Here is a 24986-nt window from a genome sequence, read left to right on the forward strand (position 1 = left end):
GCCAGGATAGAACCAGCACCCATATGGGATCCCGGGTGTGCAAGGCGAGGACCTTAACAACTGCACCACCGTGCCGGGCCCAATAAATGTGTTTCTAATCAGATCTGCTCTGAATCATCCATCTACCTGGATGTCCAACTCTAAGCAACAACTTAATAACAGAAGAGGGGACATAAGTTACTACGCGAGTTCCTTCAAAGTGCAGAACTACAACAAAAGGACAGATGATCCCTTTTAAAGATATGATTAACACGTTTAAAGCAATACTTTAATTATTGGTTAAAAAGGCAAAACAGTACAGCTTAAAGCACATGTCATTTCAGAGACAGAACACTGGTCAACTTGAGTTACAAGAGTCATGCGTTCGATACGGGTAGAGAAATGTATGAAAGGATTATTTTTTTTTTGCCAAAAATATTTCCTTAGAGCACAAAGTCGGAACATTATCTCCAGTTGTTATCAATCTGCCGTAATACTTGGGAAAGGCATTACCTCTATGTGCTGAAATTCCTACTAAACCTGTTCTGTTGGCTTAAGAACAATCAAGCCACTGGCTTCAAAGCAGAATACAAGAAAATATACTTTGCATATTTTGCAGAAGCCATAAGATATCAAAAATATCTCCAGTACTTGATTTTATTTGCATGGATATTTTCTGTGTAAATTTTGAACTTGGTAACATTCAAGAAACAATTTTTTTTTCATTGTTAAACACTTACAGCCTACCCTCATTGGGTAGAAAAATTGAATGATACTCAACTGGACAGTGGGAGTCCTCTCCGATGGGAATGTAAAGCTACTGGAAAACCCAGACCCACATTTCGTTGGCTGAAGAATGGAGCATCCCTCTTGCCTCAGGTACTGTAGGAGACTGTTAGCCTTGCAGTATAACTTTAGCAAGATTTCATACAAGATACACTAAGCTCTATTGTTACCCAGTCACTTCTTCTGCCTTTAATATATTTGGAATAAAAAGTAACAAGCGTTTAAGCTTTTAATTACCTCATTTTGGGTAATATATTAAAATTTTAAACTATACAGTCTTAAGAAAGTATCAATGATTATCACATTCATTACTAGATGACCTTTGGGTACCATATATATGTTTTTTTTTTTATCACCCTACATATGAGGGAGTTAATCTGTATAAACAAAATGACTTGTTTAGTCTCACATCTAGCAATGAAATACCAGCAAAGAATCTTAACCTCCTGTTTCCTGGAGGAATTTTTTTTCTGTGATCACACACCCCATTTAGTCTTTGGGCACCAGTGTTGTGGCACAGCTGGTAAAGCTGCCACACTGCCAGCTGCCCATATGGGTCCCAGTTGGAAAACTGGCTTCCTCGTGTCCAAACAAGCCTTGTGCTAATGCCCCTGGGAAGGCGGTAGTAGATGGTCAGGTGCTTGGGCCACTTTACCTTATGTGGGAGATGTAGAGGAAGCTCCCAACTCTTGGCTTTGACTGGCCCAGCCCCAACAATTGCAGCCGTGTGGGGAGTGTACCTGCAGAAATATCCCTTCTGTTTCGTCCTCTTTATGCAACTCAAATCTTTAAAACACTGAAGAGTAAATGTCTTTGACATTGTATTTATTTTTTCTGTATTAAATTTCTTGCACTAATTTTTAAATTTTTCGCTATACTTTTATACAGATTTTAGTTGTGGGCAGTTTCCTAATTGTGTGTGTGTGTGTGTGTGTGTGTAATAGAGAAAAGTACAGACTTCTAGTCGGATCAACATGGTGTATAAGGATTGTGGTTAAAACCTGACCAATATTAACCTTGACCTGATGTTTACAATCCCCATTGTACCATGTGAATGCCTGTTTTTCCTCCAAAGACATCCAAATAAAAGCATTATCTGCTAATAATTCGCAAGCTTAACTAATATCCGACAGGGGCCATTTTGTTTTGAAACAAAACTGGAAGTAAAAGTCATCACAATGGCTGCATGCAAATAGTTATAATTTAAACAACGAGACTGTAAATTCACCATGATGCTAATCATGCTTAACTGCGCTGATTGAAGGCTTCTTGCTCCTTGCTCCTTTAGGATGCCATGCCTATGGGATTTGTTTGATTTGTTTGCTTTCTAGATCTCACTCTTTTTATTCCATTACAGAGTAGGGTTGAGATGGTTAATGGCGTGTTGATGATCCACAGTGTTAATCAATCAGATGCTGGAATGTACCAGTGTTTAGCTGAGAATAAATATGGAGCCATTTATGCCAGTGCTGAGCTGAAGATTTTAGGTATGCATTTTCTAAGTGAATAACTGGGAAAGCAGCGTCATTTTTTGTATGCTCTAATTCTTAAAGTCCCAAAGATTATAATGGGGTTGTAAAAACCTACTTCATGGCTTAAAGATGAAATATCATGTCTTGTTGATATTCTCCTTAGGCAGTGGAGGACAGGTTTGTATAGCATGATGTCTGTCTCATAATTTGGGGTAATGCCTTTTTCTACTTTCTGGCTTAATCCTAAAATGTTGATACAATGTCTTGCTATGACATTTAACAAGTTATATATATTATGCTTCCAAGAAAAGCATCTAGAGAGGATAAGAATGTGGCATTCTAGCAGCCTGCCCCAATTCCCACGTTGATGTTTAATGTTTCCACCAATTACTTCCTGCCTAACTGCACAAGTAACCATACTCTGACGTTAATCACCCTCTTCTCAGTAAGAGAATCTTATAGTGGTAGAATCTTATAGTGGTAGAATTCAGAAGAGAATCAATAGTGGTAGAATCTATTACATCCTTACAGTATTAAAGAAAGGCTTTCGGAGGCCAGGCTCAACAGGTATACATGGTTACATCCTTCCTAAGAAGGTAATCCAGGCACTGGCACAACTTCTTACTGAAGTACCAAAAAATTGATTCAATGGAAAACAAAGTATGTCAAACAAATACCTGGACCACGGAGGCAGATTTTATTTTTGCTAGTCTGATTTTATTATCTGTGGACCTCAGAAGGTAGTCTATGAAAATAGATATCTACATGATCTTAACTGTCCCCCTCAAGTGGACAGAAGCCCAAATATGCTTCCTACTCAGTTTGATTCACAAGACATAACATTGACAGAAACACCACAGACCTCAAGAATGTGCCAACCCACCATTTCTATAACAGATAGTTTAATTTGGAAGTTTTCATTTCAAAAAGTTCCATGTCAAATATACAAGATTTCATGTTTTGAGTTTTCATAGGGAAAAAAAAGTGCAGTGGTATCTGATTATCAACTATGAAGATCTGATTTGGCCTTTCCCTTAGTTGACAGAACATTCAAAAACTCTCAAACTATGCTGATTTGCTACTCATATTTTAAAAGTTACCTTTGATATTCTACTTGGAATAGGTAGCCAAAAATGTTACCTAAAATCACTTGGTAGTGCTGTTACAAACCTTTTAATATATCTTGCTTATATTTCTGTACATATATATGTGTAATAATTATGTTATACATATAACTACAACCTTTAAAATTCATTCTGCCATGCATTTGTATTGGTATAGTTTGGGCATAAAATTAAGAAATACCCAGGAATTGGTCAGTTGATATAAATAGCTCAGATACTTCAGACATATTTTAGATATTTGTGGTAAAATATCTAAAAATAGTGATAAGAGACAAGTGCATAGTTATGATAAAAATATGAAAATTATTAAAACAATTCAGTTTTACATAATAGTAAAACATGAGTTAAGGTTCACAATTGAGGGATCTAGTCTTGTGTACCAGGTAAAGCTGCTATCTGTAACAGTAGCACCCTAGGATGCCGGTTGGTATCCCAGTTGCTTGATTTACGATCCAGCTCCCTGCTGATGGCCTGGATAAAGCAATGGAAGATAGCCCAAGTATTTGGGTCCCTGCCACCCATCTGAGAGGCTTGGGTGAAGCTCCCGACTTTATCCTGATCCAGTCCCAGCTGCTGGAGTCATCTGCACAGTGAACTAATAGATCTATTTCTCTCCTTCTGCACTTCCCACCTTCTTTTTACCTCTATCAGTAAGTACTTAAGAAAAAATACACTTGCAGAAAGGAAGTGGAGGATACTCAATTACCTTTCCATAGGTAAATTCTATCTATCCAAAGCAGCCCGAGAGACTCGCCTTAGCAGACCTGTTGATGTTCTGTCCACATCATTCATTACTACCTCACAGTTGAAGTTGGTAATTGTAATTGAAGCATGCCATGCTTTGAAACATACATTGTTGACCCAACTTGTGGGAATTCATTATCTCCCAATATATAGGCAGCCAGTAAGAGATCTTATTTAATAAATTTTAAACTAGTAACTTTTACGAATGTAGGTATTCCAGGATTTTGAGACTTGTTTTCCAGGGGAAAAAAGTTGTAAACTTTGATTGTCATTGTTTATATTAAAGCTTTCGTTTTCTTTTTTAATAGCTTCAGCGCCTACTTTTGCACCGAATCAACTGAAAAAAGCCATCATTATCACTAAAGGCCGAGAAGTCATCATAGAGTGCAATCCCCAAGGCTCTCCAAAACCAACCATCTCCTGGAAGAAAGGAGACAGAGCAGTTAGGGAGAACAAAAGGTTAGATATCTGTTTCTTAATTCCAGCCCCAAATGGACTTGAGGTGTGTTGCAGATGACGCATGCCGAGTATATAGAAAAATGTGTGGAAGTAGCTGAGACATACTTGACAAGCTGAATTAAGAGCTTTCAGTTATTTTGAAGTAACTGAAGTATTTTAACTTAGTATGTTCAGACTTCTTTACCTCCATAGGATGCTAGCACTAATTAGAAATTTCATTAGCTTACAAATGAAGCAAACACTCATCCTTTTAGTTTTTCATTTGAAAGGTATAGGTCTGGGGGGCTACAGAAGTTATCTCTTCCTTTTAAGGGTTATGTTTTATTCAATAATGTCAACAAATGATGCCATTGTTTCCCGAGTCCTCTGGATAATCTTGTTAGCCATGTGATGTGCCACATGAGGTCTACAACCCGAGTTTGCCTTTTGTCTTCACTCGTGCTGATACCATAGACACAAAAGGGATGTGCAAAACATTTACAGCTGAAACATTTTTCTTTGGTGAGAAGGCAAAGATTGTTACAAGACTATAAATGGAGAAGAATGATCAGAGAATCAGATTGTCAACTTTGCAGTCTGTATGCCAAGATCAATAGCTCTACTGCAGTTACTATTCTGGTGTTAAAAAATGGTGATTGAGTGTTACAAAATAGTTATGTTTTATCTTTGATATAGAAGTGTAAAGAGTTCTGTTTTGTTTGTTTATATCTAAGAACACTTATAAGTTTATTCAAGATGAAGTCTTGAATATTCTTTTAAATAATTTTGCAGTATTTTGAAAAATTCCCATTAGGTATTTTCATTTCTCCACAAGCCAGATCAATTGTCAATTGCCTATGTCAGATGAAGTAGTAATTTATGAAATGCTTTTGCTTCATCCGACCCAAGGATCTCTGCTCCCTGGAATGGGTGATCACAGGCGAATGGGAAAGGTCATACCGTTTCTTATTTTGGAAGAAAATGGTTCTCTTAGCAGAAGATTTAAGTAAAAACTGAAATTAATTCAAATAATCTTGAATCTTTTTATAGATGCTCATATAAACAGCAAACCCTGTATATTTCTGACTAAAGAAAAAAACATTCCATTGTGCAACAAGAAAAAGTCGCATTGCTCGGTTATCGTTTTTTTCCTGAATGTATTAATATCTTTTACAGAGTACTCAAACTGGATAAAGGCTTTAGGAGCATAATCCATTCTATTTGAAATGCGTCACTTTGCTTTAGAGAAGTAGAAGGCATGACTTATCCAATTTAGCTCAGCTCACTGTAAGAATGTTCACCTGATATTAAATATGTCACCTTTTGACTCTAAACTAGGCTGCATCATTTGCAAAAGCAAAAATATGGAGAGTATAACATTATGAGATTTCTATTAAAATAAGCCATACTGAAATTTTTAGTTTCTATGAGTTAAAAATACTTTTAGATTTTGCAAATTTTTTCTCTTCTACTAACCCCTTGTGCTAGTGACAGACATTTACTGACCTGAAGCCCCTCACTTTCCAAGGCATCGGTACCAGTCAAGATGTTGTTCAGGAAATAGAGCAAAATGGAAAATACATGCAGTTTTATTTATTCAAGTAAACCAAGGCTTAGCTAAGTTTAAAACATTTTAATTGGACAAGTGTGCCATTTATGTTCAAAGCATATTCTATTCAGCACAATGGGATAAATAATTTCAATTGAATTGTTTTTGGTCATCTGAATATTTCATACTTATAGGCAAACTAAAATTTCTAGTTAAAACATTTACAGTTAAAATATCACAGTTTATACTTAGATCTATGAACAACTGATTCTGTTAACAACTGAATGGGATGGTACTCGGATGTTTTATCAACAAGCAGTGAGAGAACAAACTAATTGGCTTGTCAGTTTCTGTGGCCCTGTCTGAATCTTCTGTGTTTGCTTTAGGAAAGCAACCCACAAAACACAGCCTTGTTCATGTTTATCTGTTTTGCTAAGAACATATAAGAATCATTATCCTCAACTTTAAAATATGGTGAGAAATAACTGGAATGTAATTACTTTCAGAAAAAAAAATCTAATTTCATTAAGCTGTACATGATCTATTAGGAAACAAACCACATGACCCTGAAACAAGCAACTAAAATATGTAAGAAAATGGATCATGTAAGAGCTTATGAGTTGTTTATGGTTGTTTTATAGCACAGAATCAGTTGTTTAAATCACAAAGTGATCAAATATGAACTCCTTCTCAAGGAGTGAAATTACATTACTAACAGTGATTACTGGTTGTAAGCATACACTATTTATAATTTGCAAGGCAAATTAATATCCTAGCCATCTATGCCAGTTTAATAGAAACTGCACTGCACTGCTAATCTACTTATCCCAAGATTCCAAGATTTCAACAAATGACCCAATTTGAGTTTAAAAGATTTATTATCACTCATTTGTGAAAATGCAGTGAAATTTTGTTTGAGAAATACATTGGCGTGTACTTTGCAGAGTGTTCATTCTGATGATGTTGTGATGACGACAACAATTGTAATGATGTTAATAGTGATGTGATGTCAGCATTCTTTGAATTTGGAATATTGGCATCAATTTCAAAGAACAGCTTTGAAATCTGATCCATCCGCCTTTTGTTTCTATGCTAATCAAGGGAATGAAGCTCAAAGTATCTGAGACTTTTAAGTATTTAGCATTGTAGGTTTGTTATTCATCAACTTATTTCCCCACAACTGCCATTTTCTGCTTATAGAGGGCATAGACCTACATGTGCTTTCATCTGTCCATTCCTGACATGGACACTGATTTTTTTACCCACTCCTAGTTCAGAAACTTGTTTCTCTAACAATAAACTGAAAGCACATTTGATTCCATCCATTTTAAAGACTACATGCAGATAAAACTTCAAAAGTAGACTGAATGGAAATAAAGATAGAAAAAAAAAAGCTTTAGATAAGTAACTTTAGATACCTTAAAAAAAATGTATCTCCAGGTTTTGTTCTATCACTTTAAAAAAATCACTAGCATATATTGACTTGGGTTTCTTTAGTAGTCATGTCCGTTTTCATCCTACAAGTAATAAACTCCAGCACTAGGAATTAAAATGTTCCATTGGGATTTTTCTAGTATACTTCAGTCACAATATTCTGCTCATCAAACTCACATTGGATTTTTCACTTCAGCTCATTATCCCCATTACTTGCCCATTAACTTCTGTTAGAATATAATCATCCAGAAGCACTCCAGCAGTGCACAAATATTAAGTCTTCATTATTGCATGTGATCTTTCCTCTACTTCCTTTGGACAAAAATAAATTTAGCTAAAATGGTAGGGTTCCCCCACCCGCCTTTGGGAAAGGCACATTTTGTTTTCTTTCCGTTGACTCATAGGTAATTTCTTTTAAGCCTTCTAAAATATGCGATATATATTTTAAAAAATATTCACGACTGCTTAAAAAATCATCTAAAATTAAGTTCTGCTTTTCATTTCTAGAAGGAGAAATAATGTAAGAGCTATTAGACTTACACATATGTGGGCCTAATTTTAAATCCAAAAAACCAAAATAACCCCCAAAAACCTTCTAAAAAAAAAGGACAGTGTGATTGTAGAATTTTTCATATATGGGACAGTGAACTAAGCTAAGCTTTGTTCTATTCCCATTACAATACTACCCTTACCATCAAAGAACCTAAGAGCAGGGAAGTTTTAACTTACCCACTTAACATGCATAGGAAATTGCATTTGAAGTGTCCATTAGTTGACTTCTAGTGGGAATTCATGTGGTGTTTATTAGGCAGCAATGCTGAAGCTCACCGACTGACTCCCACACAGATGGGAAAATACATTCTTTGTAAAAGCCCTGAAGGACACTGGTACTGAGAGGAAACCATGGTCTTTTTTTTTTTCCTCCTCCTAAGGAAGAGGAATTCATGGGTATAATTAGGGCCTTGTCGCTGTCACTTCGTTTCCTCCTACATGCTGTGTTGGCTAATGAACAAGCTGTTTTGTTGTTTCCTCAATGACTATGTCTTCTACATATTAAGAACATAAAACAATGTAGACCCTAGGTATCTTGGTTTCATTCAGTGAGTAAGAAATTATATGAGGAAATAAGCATTCATATATCAAGAATGAAGATCATTTGATGTTTGATGTTTTCTGTAAATTACAGTATGTTTCCAAGGGAATAAAATGATCAGATGACACTTGATCTAAAAGGAAGGTGCTAATTTAGTACTAATGAGCTTCTCACACTGTAGTTTGTGGGATCACTCTGGGATGCCCACTTGCTCTGCCCAAGGTCCTCTAAACTTGAGGAACTGGGAAGAAGACAGTGGGACATTCTTGTGTGGTTAGGATGCTGAGCTCCTAGTTTTAATGAAAACCTAGTGAGGCTCTGATTCACATTCTGCATCTTACCTTTCAAGTGCCAGTAAGAATACACAAAGGTAAAAGCTCACAGTACCACTTAGTGTTCTGGAAGAAGTTACTGTCAACATAATGCAAACTAAATGCTCCCTGAGAAAACAGTCTTCAGAGGCCAGGAAAGCCAACCTCTACTTGATGTCCACACCCACCAAGTCCAGAAATTGGGCCTCACTTCCAAGGCTGGCTTGAATACTTTAAACAGGAAAGATGCTACTTTCCTCACTCTACTCCAAAACTCTAATCTCAAACCATTTTATTAATTTTGGAGCCAGTGATGAAGTCAAAATGACAAAGCCTAGGGTTTAAAATCATTAATAATTACATATCAGTGTTAAGAAATAGAAAAACAGGAATCATGCTGAAATCTACAGATTCCAGAAATTCCCTAATTCTATGCATTTGTACTAGTGCAAGGAATGTCAGTTATTTCTAACTGTCTAGTATTAAATTTACTAAGATTATGCACTCAAGATTATCAGAATAAGCAAACCCCTCACCTCTAATGCTAGAGACATTACAGCCCCTGGATGTTTGATTAGGAGCAGTGTACCCAACTGTCCTGAAAAATTGAGGATGGAATCAGACCCCAGGCACTGAAAGAACAAGAGGAGCCAAGGAACCTAAGAGCCCTTCCAGTAGCCAAAGCTAGGACAAGGCAGCAAAAGAATGTGAAGCAAACATACATATTAAGCATACAGATTAATTAATAGCCACGTGATAATTATTTTTGCATTTACAAAAAGTGCTGTCACTATGAATGGGTGAAATACCAAAACATTGTACATGTGCATGGACATGTATATAAGCACGTTTCAAAAAGTCATTGAAAAATAAAATTCAACAGGTTTGCCACGGCACCGGTTTTGAAATACACATGGAGTTTCTCCATCATATGTGTTTTTATGAACTTCTTGAAGACCCTTGTGGTCAAGGTGAGAGATAAAGAATATTCCACCCATTGGTTCATTTCCCTAATGGTCATAATAGCCAAGACTGCACCAGGATGAAGCTGGAAGCTTCTGCTAGGTCTTCCCATGTAGGTGGCCAGAGCCCAATCACTAAGGCCATCTTATGCTTTCTGCCCTTAGTAGGATGCTGGATCAGAAATGCAGCAGCTGGGCCTGGTGCACTAGCCTAGTGGGCTGAGGTCCTCACCTTGCATGTGCTGGTTTGGTCCTGGCTGTCCCATTTCCCTTGCAGCTCCCTGCTTGTAGCCTTGGAGGGCAGTTGGGAATGACCCAGGGCTTAGGACCCTTCACCCACATGGGAGACCTAGGGGAAGCTCCGGGCTTCAGTTTAGCTCAGCTCTGGACTTTATGGCCATTTGAGGAGTGGATCAGTAGATGGAAGATCTTTCTCTGTGTCTCCTCTCTGTGAATCTGACTTCCCAATAATTTTTAAAAAAGGGTAGAGCAGACAAGACAATATGGCATAAAGCCTCACAAGCAGGGCTTCACATACTAAGCCACCATGGCAGCCCTGGGAGAAAGTTAAGGTGTCATATATTGCTAATTTTGTAATTCAAATAAATTATTTATTGACTGAGCCTAGTAATGTTTACACACACACACCATCCTGTAGGCCCAGAAATTTCCATGGGGGATTTATCAAGTTATTTGGAAAGTTTAATATCAGTCAGTAATGAGAGACAGCACCGATTCCTAACCAATAGACTACCAGGAATCAGTCTGTGAAGATATGAACTTACCAATATTAGCACATTGAACCCAGTTATCTATGTAAAAAGAATGCTGTGACTAAAATGGGCTTCTCACGGGAACAAATGCATGTTTCATATCTAACTAGTGATGGTTACCACCATCACTGGAGGAGGGAAGAGTTTGCCTCCAACCAAACCCAGAAAGTATGGCAGCATTCTGGCAGGTCCCTCAGGCTGTGAAACCACTGTTGCACCAATGAGGGGCACAAACCCATATCCCCCCACCAAATAAGGGCCAGGTGACCCACGTTTCAGCTTCTGAGTCAGGGAGAGTTTAAAAAGCCCCTCCCCTGTCTGTTCCACACTCTTCTTCCTCTGCAGCCCCCTCCTTCATAACTGTCTGCTGCACAGGGCTGGGAAACCGTGACTGTAACTCCCTCAAATAAAGGCCATCTAAGTTGTTCAATATATTCAGCTGAGTTATTCTTTCGCTGGTGGTCAGTGGATCTAATATTTCGGCAAGCAGTAAATCTAACAACTAGTAATCAAAACACAATCAAGAAAAGATTTTAAGTATAGATACATAGATGTTAGCAAAGCAATAGCTGTAATACATATTCAGTATGAAAATGCGTGCTTAGATAGGTCAATCTCAGTAATCCTGCGTGGTTTCTCCATCTCAGTAAATGATAATTCCTTGATTGAACCTCATGCGTGACGCCACTTGTGAATGAACTGAGTCAGCGGAGTAGAGAGGGCATGTCTGGTGTCTCTAGTATCTCTCCCCTCCTCCTCTTCTAGTAGTTATTCATTTACTTGAAAAGCAGGGCGAGAGATTCCTTTTTCTCCATAGGGAGGATTTATAGCTCCCTGTGAAGAATGTGTGGCTATCTATTGGCAGGGGTCCTTATTTAGTGGTCCCATTTTATAAGGACTTCTGTCTAGCGTAAAGTGTTCACCCTAGGGGTCAGAAAAATTTGTCACAAAAAAACTTTATAAAAATGTTTAACGGTTCTACTCATTTTAGTCACTTAAGCAATGTACTTCAAGGGGTGGGGAAGCAAATTGTGCCACAGCCTCACAATTCAACACTCCTCGGTAATCAAATGGAAGAGCTGTGAGACACATAATAACTTGGATGAAATCAAAGGCATAGTGCTCAGTGAGCCATTGGACACTGTGTCTTTAAAAACCAAAGAAGGCCATTGGTAGTATTAATTTTTCTATGGTAACTAACAACCAAATTACTTAGCAGTGACAATACATTTCAATCCAGGAAGAAAATAGTGAAGAAATTTAACAGTGATTGCATTTCACAGATCTACTCAACAGTTGTATCATAAAGTATGGGTAGTTTTCACATATACCCTCTCCTTCCAAATACAATTCTTACAAATGTTTAAGATTCTCCAAGAGACTTCAATCAAACAGAAGTTAGAGAACAAATCATAAACTGAGACACACTGGCTTTCACTTTTGTATTTCTCTATTTCTACTTAATTTTATAATAAATTAGATATAATTGATTACAATTTCAGTTACAAATATCTATGGCTGTTGTGGTTGATGTTGACTTAAAGTGTTTCCAGCCAAGTAATCTTAAAAAGAAAAAACCTATTACAATACTGGGGGCTATGCATGACCCTACTTCCCATTTATTCTACTCCTGGTATCTCAGGAAATGAATTACCCACCATAATTCAAATTTAATATTGTACTCACACTGTTAAATGCTTGGATAAGAATCAAGAGTGGGGAGAAGAACTCACAGCTTTAAAATTAGCAATCCCACAATTCATAGCATTTTTTAATACACAGAATACAGGGTGTGGGTATTGTGTTGCAGTGAGTTAGACTAAGGCATTGGATTTCCTGCACCCCCTAGCTGAGTGCCTGCTTGGAGTTCTCGAGTCTTGGCCCCAGACTTTGACCTAGCTTAGCACTCCAATACGGACATCCTACTCCTTAGCTTAAACCATTGCAACACAATACCCACACGTAAACAAAGATGCATTCAAGTCCCAATTTGTTGTACATAATATTTACCAAATATAAGTTTATAAGAAACCCAAAATTTCTCTTCAAACATCTTCAAGTACTTTTTTACCTAATCTTATTACTAATTTGTCTCCATTTCCATGCCGTTTTATTGATTGCTAAGTGTGACAAAACAGTCCTCAAGTCCCTATGGAAGACAGCCTTGAGAAACTCAGTTAATTTCAGCTATAATTGACAAAAAAAATAATTCTCGCTCTGTTGTACCATAGATGCCTCAAGTTTGTTGCTTTACATCTCAAGCTAATTATCAGCTTAGTAAACAGTTCATAAATTCTACTTCTAACTATGCTTCATTTACCCCAGTTACTATAAAGTGCTGCCCAACTTGCCTGGTTGTGTTCTCCTCACAGGCACAACTTGAACAAGCCATTAATCTCTTAAAGGCTTGCTTTTCTTACAAAAGCTCCCCAGACTACAACTTCCATCTTAATTTGTCCTTAATACAAACAACATCTGAAGTAACTTGGGAATTGAGGCATTTAAGTACATGCTACTGACTGATCCTACTACCTCCCTAAGTGACTCTTCAGTGCATATCAAATAGTGAAGAGAGAAGATTCTGAGGTTCTCAAAAAAACAAAAAAGTATTTTACAGCAGAAATTCTTCACTTCCTCTGAGTGTTATATAGTCACTTCCTTTCAATTTTTGCATAAATCATGAACTAATTAAACTGTGGTTGATTCATAATGGGAATTAGAAAGATGGCTACAAAATAGAACAGATAATGTTAACAATGGCTGCAACCTGTAGATCATTCCCATAAGGGAAACAGGTTTTGCTTTGAACAGATTTGTTTTCATTGTACAATAACAGACAAGTTATAATGTGTATATATGTAGGTATATATGCAAAGATCCATCTGTGGGCACATGCATATTTACAGTTTGTGTTTTGAATTATACCTGGAAGCCTAGGGTGCCTACCTCTTTCATTCCTTTCCCACTGCAAGTCCACTTTTGTATTCCACAGTCTCACAGCTTCAAAAGTTGTATTTGTCTTATTTCAGTGAAAATAGAACTTTACTCAACCTACACTGAAGCTAAGACCCTATAGCAATCCTTACCGATATATGAAAAAGAATCTCACCTCCCCAAGAAGCCACCTGCCCAGTGAAGTATATATAGGCATGCATAATGTAAAACTGCTCTGTCAACATCAGAAGAGCTTTCACCTAGCAAACCCAGATATTTTTTGCGTGTGAGATATTTTGTTACACTGCTGAAGATATTTCAATGAACATGTAGTTATCCCTGTTGAATCATGTCTCACACAAATTTACACAAATAGCAACTAACCACCAGAAATGGAGTTCAATTCTGTTTAAATCCACAGCAATTCTTGATCAATCTACAAAAAATTAAGGCTTGAAGAGTACAAAAGAAGATATGCATGGTGAATTACCAAAGAAATACTTCAAGAGCCATTTAACAAAATTCTTGAATTTGATTATACATGTAATGTCAGAGGGAATTTTGGAAAGATAATTCAGAATTTATTCAAGTATCATGGGGCCAGTGCCAAGGAGTAATAGGCTAAACCTCAGCCCATGGTATTCACACCATAAAGGTACCAGTTTGAGTCCTCACTGCTCTATTTATATTCCAGCTCCTTGATAATGGCCTGGGTAAACAGCTGAGAACACGTGTTTGTGTCACTGCAGCCATATGCAAGAAGAGCTGCTACTGTTGGGGTCATCTGGGAGTGAATCAGGAAATGGAAGCTCTGTCTCCATGGAACTCTTCTGAAGAAAAATAATTTTTTTAGAAGTATAATCATGAATTCAGGACACTGAATGTTTTGAGTGTAGGATACGTAGGGTATGTTTGGAAATAGGCAAGAAACTGAAAAAAAAACTCAGTGGCTAATGACTGAATCAGAAAAACTTCAAAAGGCAGATTTACTTTACAATTAGAAACCCAAGTTTATGTGTTCAAAGACTTTTTTTGACATCTATGTAGTAGCAATGTCTAGTTTTAAAAATAAGTTTTAGGGTCCAGCATGATGTCTTGGTAGCTAAATCACCCCTCCGCCCCCCGCCTTGCAATTGCTGGAGTTGTAAATGGACACTGGATCATGCTTTAGCTGCTCCACTTTCCATTATGCTCCCTTCTGGAGCAGCAGTAGAGGAGAAGCAGTAGAGGATGGCACAAGTCCTCCCTGCCACATGGGAGACCTGGTAGAGGTTCCTGTCTTCTGGCTTTGGATCGGCTCAGCTCTGTCCATTGGAGCCATTCGGTGAGTGAACCAATGGATGAAGATCTCTCCTCACTGTGAATCTGATATGCCTTTCCCATAAAGATAAATCTTTAAAATAAACCAATTTTAGAGGCAGCCTGGTTTGCCCTCCAAATGTACCTCCAATACTCTTGCCTCAGCCATACCAAATCCAGGAGCCAGGGACTCACTTCAGGTCACTTACATGGGGGCTGTATTACATCACCTGCTGCCTTCTTGGGTCTGCATGAAAGGTTACAATCCAGTATCAAGCATTCTAACATGGGATGCACCCCTACAGCGGTCTTTACCTCTAACCCAACTATGCGCATCACCTGTCACCACTCAAATATTAACTATCAACTTGAATATTAACTATAGTTGTCTTTATAAAAATTCACAATCTTAGAGAATTATCAAAATATGGAAATACAAATATACCTTAAATGATTTATGTTTCATATTTAAGTATCTTTAGTTCATCAGTGAGCCGGCAAGTTCTTAAACTGCACTGGACCTCAAAGCAAGCCAGTCACTGAAGCTGACTCTCACTCCAGGGCATTGACTGAATACACTGGAACTCAGCACCACATTTTATGTCATTGGTCTTAGAAGGAAGCACAAAATCTAGAGCATGCTTCCATGACCCTGGGCCTGCAACTGTTGCTTCCCAACTCCCCAAATAAATAAATCAAAATAAAATTGAAATAAGTTAAGCTTAGTGAGCCATACTGAAAACTGTGTCCTGTCCTAGTGCTCAATGGGGAAGGCAAGAGGATCATGCTCTCCAATCTTAGTTACAAATTAAAATTTCTATCCTGTTGATCCTATGTGGAATCTTAAAATTCAAACCAAAGATTAAGGTAAGCACAAACTGGAAATAGCTCCACATACCAGTGGTAAACAAAGGGCAAACAATGCGTATATGGATATGTATGATTCCAGTCAACAAAAATTATCATAGAGTAGAAGTGTGGCCCATGGGGATTAACAGCTGCTTGAGCTACCTACATTCTGCCTTAGAGTTTCAGTTCAAATCTTGGCTACTCAGCTTCTGATCCAGGTCCCTGATTGGAAGGCAAGAATGATAGCCCAATATGTGGGTTCCTGACACCATCATGGAAAGCTCAGATGGAATCCTCACCTCCTAGCTTCAGCCAGCTCCAAGCCTGGCTGTTGAGGCCATGTGGGGAGTGAACCAACATAGGCAGACAATCTCTCTTTTCTTTGGTGTCCTCTTGCCTTTCAAATAATACAGTGGTCACAAAACAGTAAACTCAAAAAACAATTAAAATTCTGAAAACAGGAGAACCTATTTGAAATTAAAGTGTGCTGAGAAACATACTTTAGAATTTTAGAATTTCTTAAGTCTGTTTCAGTTTCTAGGACACTGAACAAAAGGACTGAAATAAATTGTGCTATTTCCAAACTAGCCAACATATGGAATCAACCAATGTGTCCGCCATATGAATGGACAAATACATACTCAAAGTATTATGTATTTCTCTCGTGCAATGATCTAGGGTATCATTAGTGAAATAAATCAGACACAGAAAGACAAGTATTGCCATTCTCCCTAATTTGGGAACTGAAACAAAACTTCGATAATCACACAAAATTAGGTAAGTAGGTGCTAAGAGTCCCCCATTTTTTTTAAAAAAGGAAGATTAGGTATGGGTTAGTAACTGAGAAATTATGGATTAGGAACTGAGAAATATATAATAATAATTGATGTGTTTCATGTATTACCGAACTCTGTACATGGTACAAAATTGTTTTGCAAAGCTAAAATTTTAATAGAAGTCAAAAATTACAAAACATGAAACTCAGAAATATAAGGATATAAGCAGAAATTTAATTAGAATAAACAAAATTTGAAGACTGTTATAAAGTATTAATAAGCACATCTTTAGTTAAGAAAATGAGGAAACATGACCATATTGAAAAGAAGTGGAGACAGCACAGTATCTATGTATTGAAAAGGAAATAAGGTAATGCAATAATTGAAAGTCAAATTTGAATATTTACAAATGGTGTACAAAGAGAAATGACTTCTTAATGACCTAAAGGAGAAGACATTCACATACCCACAGTATCTCATGGCCTAAATGCTGTACTATACAGCTCTACATGAAAAAAAAATGCTTCTAATCTTAATGTTATTCTACAATACAGAAAAATTTGAAGAATAAAACCAATCAAATCAGTAAGGACAGTACAAGTAATAATTACAAACCAGTCACTCCGGAAATAGCTTTAAAAATTCTAAGCATACAATAAAATAAAGTTTACATTAAATATTACATAGCCATTTTAGGTTTTATGAAGCAAACAAGTTAGTTTTACATGGCATTATTAATATGATTTATCATATGATCAACTAAACCATCTGATAATAAATTTATGACTTAAATATTTCCTGGTACCTAAAGACATGGAGATTTCTAAACTTCTCAAAGTATTTTATTCTGAGATTTTTATAATCTCAGAAACAGGTAACTTTATTATTGGCCAAAGAAATAATTAACAGGAAAATTTCTGAATGTATTTATTTTACAAGATTTACTTAGGTTTCTAAGTAGGAAGAAGTACAAAACAAGTTTGTATTATAATACACTGTTCCCCCACCAAAAAAAAAATTGTTCATAGTGGCATCAAAAACATTTCTGGATGTTAAGGTACAAAATGGTCCCAGAGCCATAAATAGCAAACTTCTGGAACATTTTCAATTTGACATTTAGTTGAAATATATAGCTGAATTTATTCCTGAATAATTTTGTTCAGCAAGAACTACAATAAGACTCTTGCATTTTGAAATTTGCTTGTATATTCCCCTTTCTCTTGCAGATACCAGTAAAGAATTTTAAGTATTCTCAAAAGCTTTTTAAAAGAGTTAGAATGCATGTAATGTAATTACAAAGAAAAACAATGAAAAGCTTAGATTTGGGGTTTTTCCTATAGCAATCCAGACTTTTTTGTGCTGCCCATCACTGTGTAGACTATCAGAATAAACAAATTAACTACGAGTTAACTAAACGCCTACTTCATGTTCATTGGTGTTGGATACTCAGTAATTGTTATTCCTTTAAAAGTATTTTCATTGGATTTACATACTTTAACCCACACACACTTCAAAACCAACAAGTTAAAATAATTTTTATGAAGTATTTGTCTACCCATTTCATGACAGTTACTTGGAGGCAAAAATAAGCTGAAAAGTTAATTCGTCTATTTGTAAGATGTTGGACTGGCTGTCAGTTTTTTGTCACTAAGATTCAGATAACATTTGCTGATATAAACAGGAAGCAACTATTAAGCTGCTTGGTGATTTAAGCGATATTAATTGCAACAGACTAAAAGGGTAAGAAGGACAGAAAGCATTATTTGCATTAGCTCAATGAGTTCCTTCAAAGAGTTGGTTTGGGTCGTGACCATATTTTAGATAAGCTGAGCCATGTAAACGTGGAAGAATCTGAATACAGCTACAGGATACCCAATGCCTCTGGCCCCACCTGTGCTGTTGGGTGTCTTACATACTGAGCATACCTAGCTTCCTGAGCCTTTTCTGTCTCATTTTTGAAATGAGGTAAAGCTAATCGAGTTAAGATGATTTTCATGAGACTCATATTTGGCCCCTGGTTTTATACATCAACTCTAGCAGGTGGCAGATGTTCAATACATAGTGCTTACCCTCCCCACTGTCATAATCATTACAAATGGGGATGGTGGTCGTGGTAAAGCAGGCCTGGAGCTTCCCTTAACTGCTGGGTGACAGTGGACACTCACTTTTGTCTCCACAATTTAAAAAAAAGCATAAAGAAGCCTGACTTTTTTAACGTAATAATTTAGGACTAAATGATGGAATGGTAAATTAAGCTTCTGCATGGCATTACATATGGTCACTGGTTTGAGTCCTGGCTGCTCTAAGTCTAATCCAACTTCCTGTTTGTGGCCTGGGAAAGTAGCAGAGAATAGCCCAAAGCTTTTGGCTCCAGTATCCATGTTGGGAGACCTGGAAGAAGCTCCTGGCTTAGGATTGGCTTAGCTATGGCTCTTGGGTCTTCTGGGGAGATAATCAGCCAATGGCTGCAGGATCTTGTCTCTCCTTCTAATTCTGCCTAACAAAAATAAATAATATTGGCATTTTATTCCTCACAATTCATGGGTTTGAAATTCCAAACTCCAGGCACCAGCAGATCTACTGTCTGATGAGGGCTTGTTTACCTGTTCACAGTCAGTGCCTGGTCACCATGTCTGTCCTTTCCTGGCGGAGAGAACATTTGTTTTGCCCTTAGTGGAGGGGCAAAGAGAGATGAAGATCTATCTCTGGATCACTCCCAAAATGACTGCCATAGCATGATTTGGGCCAATCCAAAACCAGAAGCCTGATTTTCCTCTGGTTCTTCCAAGTGTGTACAGAAGCCCCCAAATTTAGGCCATTCTCTGCTGCTATTGCAGGCACATCAGCTTTGAACTGGATTGGAAGCAGAGCAGCCAAAACTTGAACTAGCGCCAATATAGGATGTTACCACCATAGATGGAGGCTTAGCCAATTATGCCACTGTGCAGCCCCTGTATTATTTATACTTTTTACAAAGTCACTCAGCATTCATTTTACACCTCAGAAATAGTTTAACTGTCTGAAGTAGTTCTATCTCCCTATTCACATAATCCCTAACACTTTACGTAGTTTGTCCTAACAGCCTCTAAACTGACCTCTCTAGCTCATCCCATAGCCAATTATATTCTTAGCAACCAGAATCTTCCTTTAAAACATAACTTTAATCATGTCAGTTTGCCTTCATTATCTTTTCAGTGGCTTCTATTCTAATAAATGCAATTTCATACCTCAGGAGACCCTATACAAAGTTCCTGCAATCTCTTAATTTTTTCATCTCACTTTCTTACTTCCTCTTGCTCACGAGGGCCAGCCCTCTCATCCTTCTGTCTGTGCACCTGCTGGACTTACTCCCGACTCAGGGTAAGACATCTTTTCTCCCCCAGAGGGTTACAACATGAGCTTCTACTGCATAGACAAGCCTTGGGGCAAGTCCTGCCTTTCTCCTCTCTTTGCATTAGTAACCCTGACCCATTTACTTCAGCTGACTTCATTCTATCTTCCTATAGTTTCTCCCAATGCAACATTTTCTATTTACTCATTGTTTGTCTTCTATGTCTCTCCCTACAATAGAATCTACATGAGGTACAGGTTTCGGTTTGGGAATCCTAGAATGATGCTCTGTTTATTTTCTGTGTATTGCATAAACTAAAGGAGCACTTTCAGATGACTTTGAACACACTTGCATAAATCCTCTGCAGGTCTAACCTTAGAAGACTTAGTAACTCAATGACTCTACATCCCACATGTGCATGCGATATAATAGTTCAAGCTAAATAACTCAAGTTATGAGGATGGCAGGACACAGCCTCATATTCCACTCTGAATTACTTAAAAAGAGCATGTTATTATGATTACTGTCATTCATGCATGGGTTTCAGGTTTCTCTCTTACATGCTTAATTTAAAATTGAGAGGGTAGAAGGGGAATCCCTGCATCTATGAAACTATCATGAAAAAAATTGAAAATTTAAAAATGGACAAAAGGATAACACCAAATCAAAAAGTCCTAAGAAGAAACAGGATCAGTTTTCTTTATAAATATTTTAGCCATATTGAGTTTAAGGTTTTTTTTTGTTTTAGCATAACAAAAAAAGTTTATTCTCTGGTCAACTGAATTGGGCAGAACTATAAAAATTAAAAAGAAAACAGTGTTGAAATGTAAGTTTTCCCATCTCTACCTCATTTACCCTGTAAAGTATTTGTAATGCCTCAGTGGGTGGTTTAAATGTTAATATTGAGAAAAGCAGCCTTGGAAGCAAACACCAGGCCTGCGTTCCTGGTGAATGTGTCCCCAGGGGTACACCTTTCTGATGCCCAGACTTTTAAACACCATCCATGTTAAGCACAAATCAGAACACTTTTCACAAACCACTTAATGCTGTTTAAAACCCACAAATAAATCATTTTAACTAAACCATTTGATCTATCTCTGCTTTCCAAACTGTCCCTATCTGGTTCTAAACCATATTATAAGACTGTTTTAAAAATTTAGAGGGTGGCACACCACATTAGAGCTATTATGTCTGTATAAATCAAGTGTGTGAACTAGAATTGTGTTCTCCCATACTGAGTCTAATACTTGAAATTTTTATGCAACTGTCCTCTTTATGACTATGCTTGGTGGGGGACGTTGTGCAGGCACCTGTGTATCTGAATTTAATGCCATAATTTACAACTTCATTTCTTTTGAAATTCATTAGAATCCCTGATGCTTACAATGACACTGAAACATGATGTGATTTTTTTTTAAACATATGTGCAGTGAGCAGCACCGTTTTTGGATTTTTCAAGTCTCCACTTATCCTGGTTCATTTCATCATGAAATTACTGGGATACACCGTTATGATCAAAGATACAGAGCTAAAACCCATCCCCTCTCCTCACTTGATGAGTTAGTTGTATGTGTCCAAGCCTTTTTCAATAGCAAAAGTGTGTCTTTCTCTTTTTTCTTCCTGATTAATTTGAGTCCTGGATTACCCATGGCTTTATAGCTCTGTAGGGTTTATCAAGCGATAGTGTTTTCCAAGACTGCAGGAATGACTCCCAGGTCAGGCCTCACAGATGTGACCTATCTGTGGGCAGGCCTGTCTTCTCTCAAGCTTGCTTCCAAAGTAAACTACATGTTTGTTGATTAGTTCTGAAAGATGCAGATTGAAGTGCAAATCTTTCCTAAACTAATAAATGTATGTATATAATGAAGTAAGTCGGAGATTTAACAATTTCTTCTACAGCGTATAAGATCTTGCTCAAGTCCATGGTCACAGCCATGATCTTGTGACGTTTGCTCAACAGTCTGTCAAGTTGTAAGGATTAGAGTTGGATCTTGATAGAAATAGACACCCAGATCTCTTTCCCTGGAAAATCTGAGCCAGCAAACTGGCCTGGACCTCCGGGATCTAGAACCTCTGTTACTGCACATGTGATTTGCATAGGCATGAAAGAACAAGAAGCAGGGCTATTCAAGAGCAACATTTCCATGCAGGTTAGTAATGGGATACATTTCCCTCTCCAGGTTTCCATCAGTGCATAATGTGCATCAGGGCCTTCTGCAACATTGAAGCAGAGATATTTAGCCTTTCTCAAATAATGGAAGTTAGTTGTATACATTGGATTGTAGGAAAGGCAGGAGTATCTGGGGAAAAAAAAAAGAAAAGAAAAAGCGAGCCACAGACACATCAAGGAATCTAATCAGCTAGTAACCATGAACCTAATTTTGTGTCAGAGATTAAAACCATTCTCTTGTTTTACCTTTTGTCTTGCTTCGTTTCTCCTGCCAACTCCAACTGGGTAACAACTCATTTTAATCTGAATCTTGTTAAGCAAATATTTGAATTTGACCCATATACCATTCTTGCCTCTCCAATTTAACTATTTCATTTATAGTATTTTCAAATTTCTATTTGCTTTCTCATTATCCTTGATTTTGCAGTCAGTATGTTGGAGGCAGTTTTATGGCACAGCATGCTAAGCTTCTATCAGCAATGCTGGCACCAGTTTGAGTCCCATCTGTTCCACTTCTGATCCAGCTCCCTCCTCATGTGCTGAAGATAGACTGAACGCTTGGGCCCCTGCCACTCATGTGGGACAGCCAGCGACATTCTAGACTCCTGGCTTTGTCCTAGCCTCTAAGCCCCAGGACGCTGAATAAAGCCTCAGACTGAAATTTGTCTCTTCCTGTCTAATTATTTCAAAATAAGGCATTTTCAGTATAAAGTTTTAATGTTTTCAAAAAAATAATCAAGAAATGTTTACGGAGTTTTCCTTGTAAGGACCCAGGGTATGGTAGGAGATGGAAGGAAGATTAATGTATCAGGTTCTGATTATTTCCTAAGAGGTACATTTCATCTCAGACTTCCCCATGACCAACACCAAAGGAAGAGCCCTGGAGAAAGGACACAGGAAGGGGAGAAGACATAGGGTCTAATTTCTTTAAGCTTCAATTTTATGTTTGAGAACGAAAGCAAATTTCTTTGCAAGATATACCAATGTTTCTCTTAATGTAGAGACAATAGAAGACCTGCATTTACAAATTAACTTAAATAGTAAAAGCATTTAAGAAACATTAGAATTAGTGTTAGCAATGTGAAGTGTTTTCATTTGGCTTCCTGGGTATATCTGCAGTTCATTCATAATGTTCAGCTTTGCTTAGGAGATGAAATCCACTACTTAAACAGTAGACCTCACTTTCATGTTCTTATGTTTTCTGAGATTTCACTTTCTGAATTTAATCATGGTCAAAAATACTAACCAAAAATTGCAAAAATAAATAAATGCTGAGTTTAATTATATGGTATTCTGAATCATGAAATTTGGCATGGACATGCTCATAATGTTTAATTTTCTGTTGTCCACTGTATCAACATCACTTGATAACTTTCTCTCTAATCGGACTGTGGTGGCATCATAGTACTTTGGTTCAATAAACTCTTATTTCACTTAATAGCCCCCATGTCTAAGCTTAGTGATGCTGGTCTTTTGCATCTTCCAAGTATATTGTAAAGTGATCCCTTTAAGTGAAAAGGTAGATTACAATAACTTAAAAAAATGGATGCTGAAGTTATGCATATCCATGGTACAAAAGAACTTTATGTGTAAAATAGTATAGGAAAAAAAAGCAATTTCTGTTAATTTTGATGTCACACCTCATAATGTAGAATTTAGGACCACAATGAGTGAAAAGCACTTAGTTCAAATGAAAGAGGCACTGAATTTTTAGATGTCTGTATAAAAAATAAAAGCTCTCGATTATAACTCTGATCATATCTCCAAGGATAGGGATAAACTGCTATGAAAAGCTCCCGCAGCATAAAACAAAGGTTCCAACTGAGTAGGAACATGTACTATCAAACATTTTATTCTGGTATTACAAAGTGTCTTGGTTTATATTGATTTTTTGACAACATCCTGAAATGAGTTTGAGTAGACCTGAGGCATCTGCTGTATTTTTTCTGTATTTATCAAGAACTCATTACGTGCTTGAATATGCTTAGTGTGCACCCACACTTTTTCCTGGATCTAGTAGAAGTGTTAAGACCAAAGGCATCATAGTGTCCATCACAGTTGATGCTCATATTAAATATGCAAGTACATGTGCAGTGTGCATGAATCCTATATGGTTCAATTTTTCTTCTAAAAAGTCAACTTTAAAGGGATCTATTTAAACACTAACAGGTGAGAGTTCGTTGAAGTTTGAAATTGTGATACTACTTTTCAGCTCATAATCCCCCTATCAATAATTTAATCTCACGCATAGACTCAGGTCAGGTTTATATCATGAGTTGATGTGTTTTAAACCATCCGGTTTATTTTTTATCGTGTCTTAACCCTATGAGAGATAGCAATCACATAAAAATCTGCTTTATCCACATGTATGGCTTTGGTGATAGAAACATGTTAACAGGTAAGATCTCCACTGAATTGTAGCAAGAAGTTGTTATCAAGATATTTATCTCTAGTCATATTTTCATATTTCTGACAAAAAACATTCTATTCATCACTACAGAAAAGCAAACAATGTATGGCAGAGGTCAAGGCTACCAGCCACAGATTCCAAAAGCGTGACACCGTTTATTGGTAGGCAGGCTTGACTTTTCTACTTCATGGACAGAAAACTTGTGAAGATGCACACTGCACTTTTTTGTGTCGATTTCCCTACTTAGTTTAGAAATTTGCACTCAGGAAATTAACATTAATTAATTTTTAAACATTCACTTGTTTTCTTGAAAGTCAGAGATACAAGGAGGGGCAGGCATCTCATTCACCCTTGGTTCACTCCCCAAATGGACACAACCACCAGAGCTGAGCTGGTTGGAAGCTGGGCAATTCTGGATCTCCAATATGGGGGCAGGATGGCTGTGGGCCATCTTCCTCTGCTTTTCTAGACCATTAGTAGGGAACTGAATGGGAAGTGGGAAAGCCAGGACTTGAACCAGTGGCCATATGGGAGGACAGTCACACAGGCAGA

At 37.3% G+C, this 24986-nt stretch overlaps 1 protein-coding gene across 2 annotated transcripts in view; it reads left to right on the top strand.

Moving 5' to 3' along the window:
• Positions 1–24986, top strand: part of CNTN5 (contactin 5) — a 1028052-nt gene that overhangs the window by 789835 nt on the left and 213231 nt on the right. For both annotated transcript variants that reach the window (XM_040976845.1, XM_040976846.1), the window contains 3 exons: positions 722–858; positions 2123–2252; positions 4414–4564. In XM_040976845.1, coding sequence (XP_040832779.1) covers positions 722–858; positions 2123–2252; positions 4414–4564 — 418 coding nt within the window. The remainder of the gene's footprint in view (positions 1–721; positions 859–2122; positions 2253–4413; positions 4565–24986) is intronic.

The sequence above is a fragment of the Ochotona curzoniae genome, unplaced genomic scaffold (assembly GCF_017591425.1).
Source record: "Ochotona curzoniae isolate NIBS_2020 unplaced genomic scaffold, NIBS_Ocur_1.0 contig_2723, whole genome shotgun sequence".
Lineage (NCBI taxonomy): Eukaryota > Metazoa > Chordata > Mammalia > Lagomorpha > Ochotonidae > Ochotona > Ochotona curzoniae.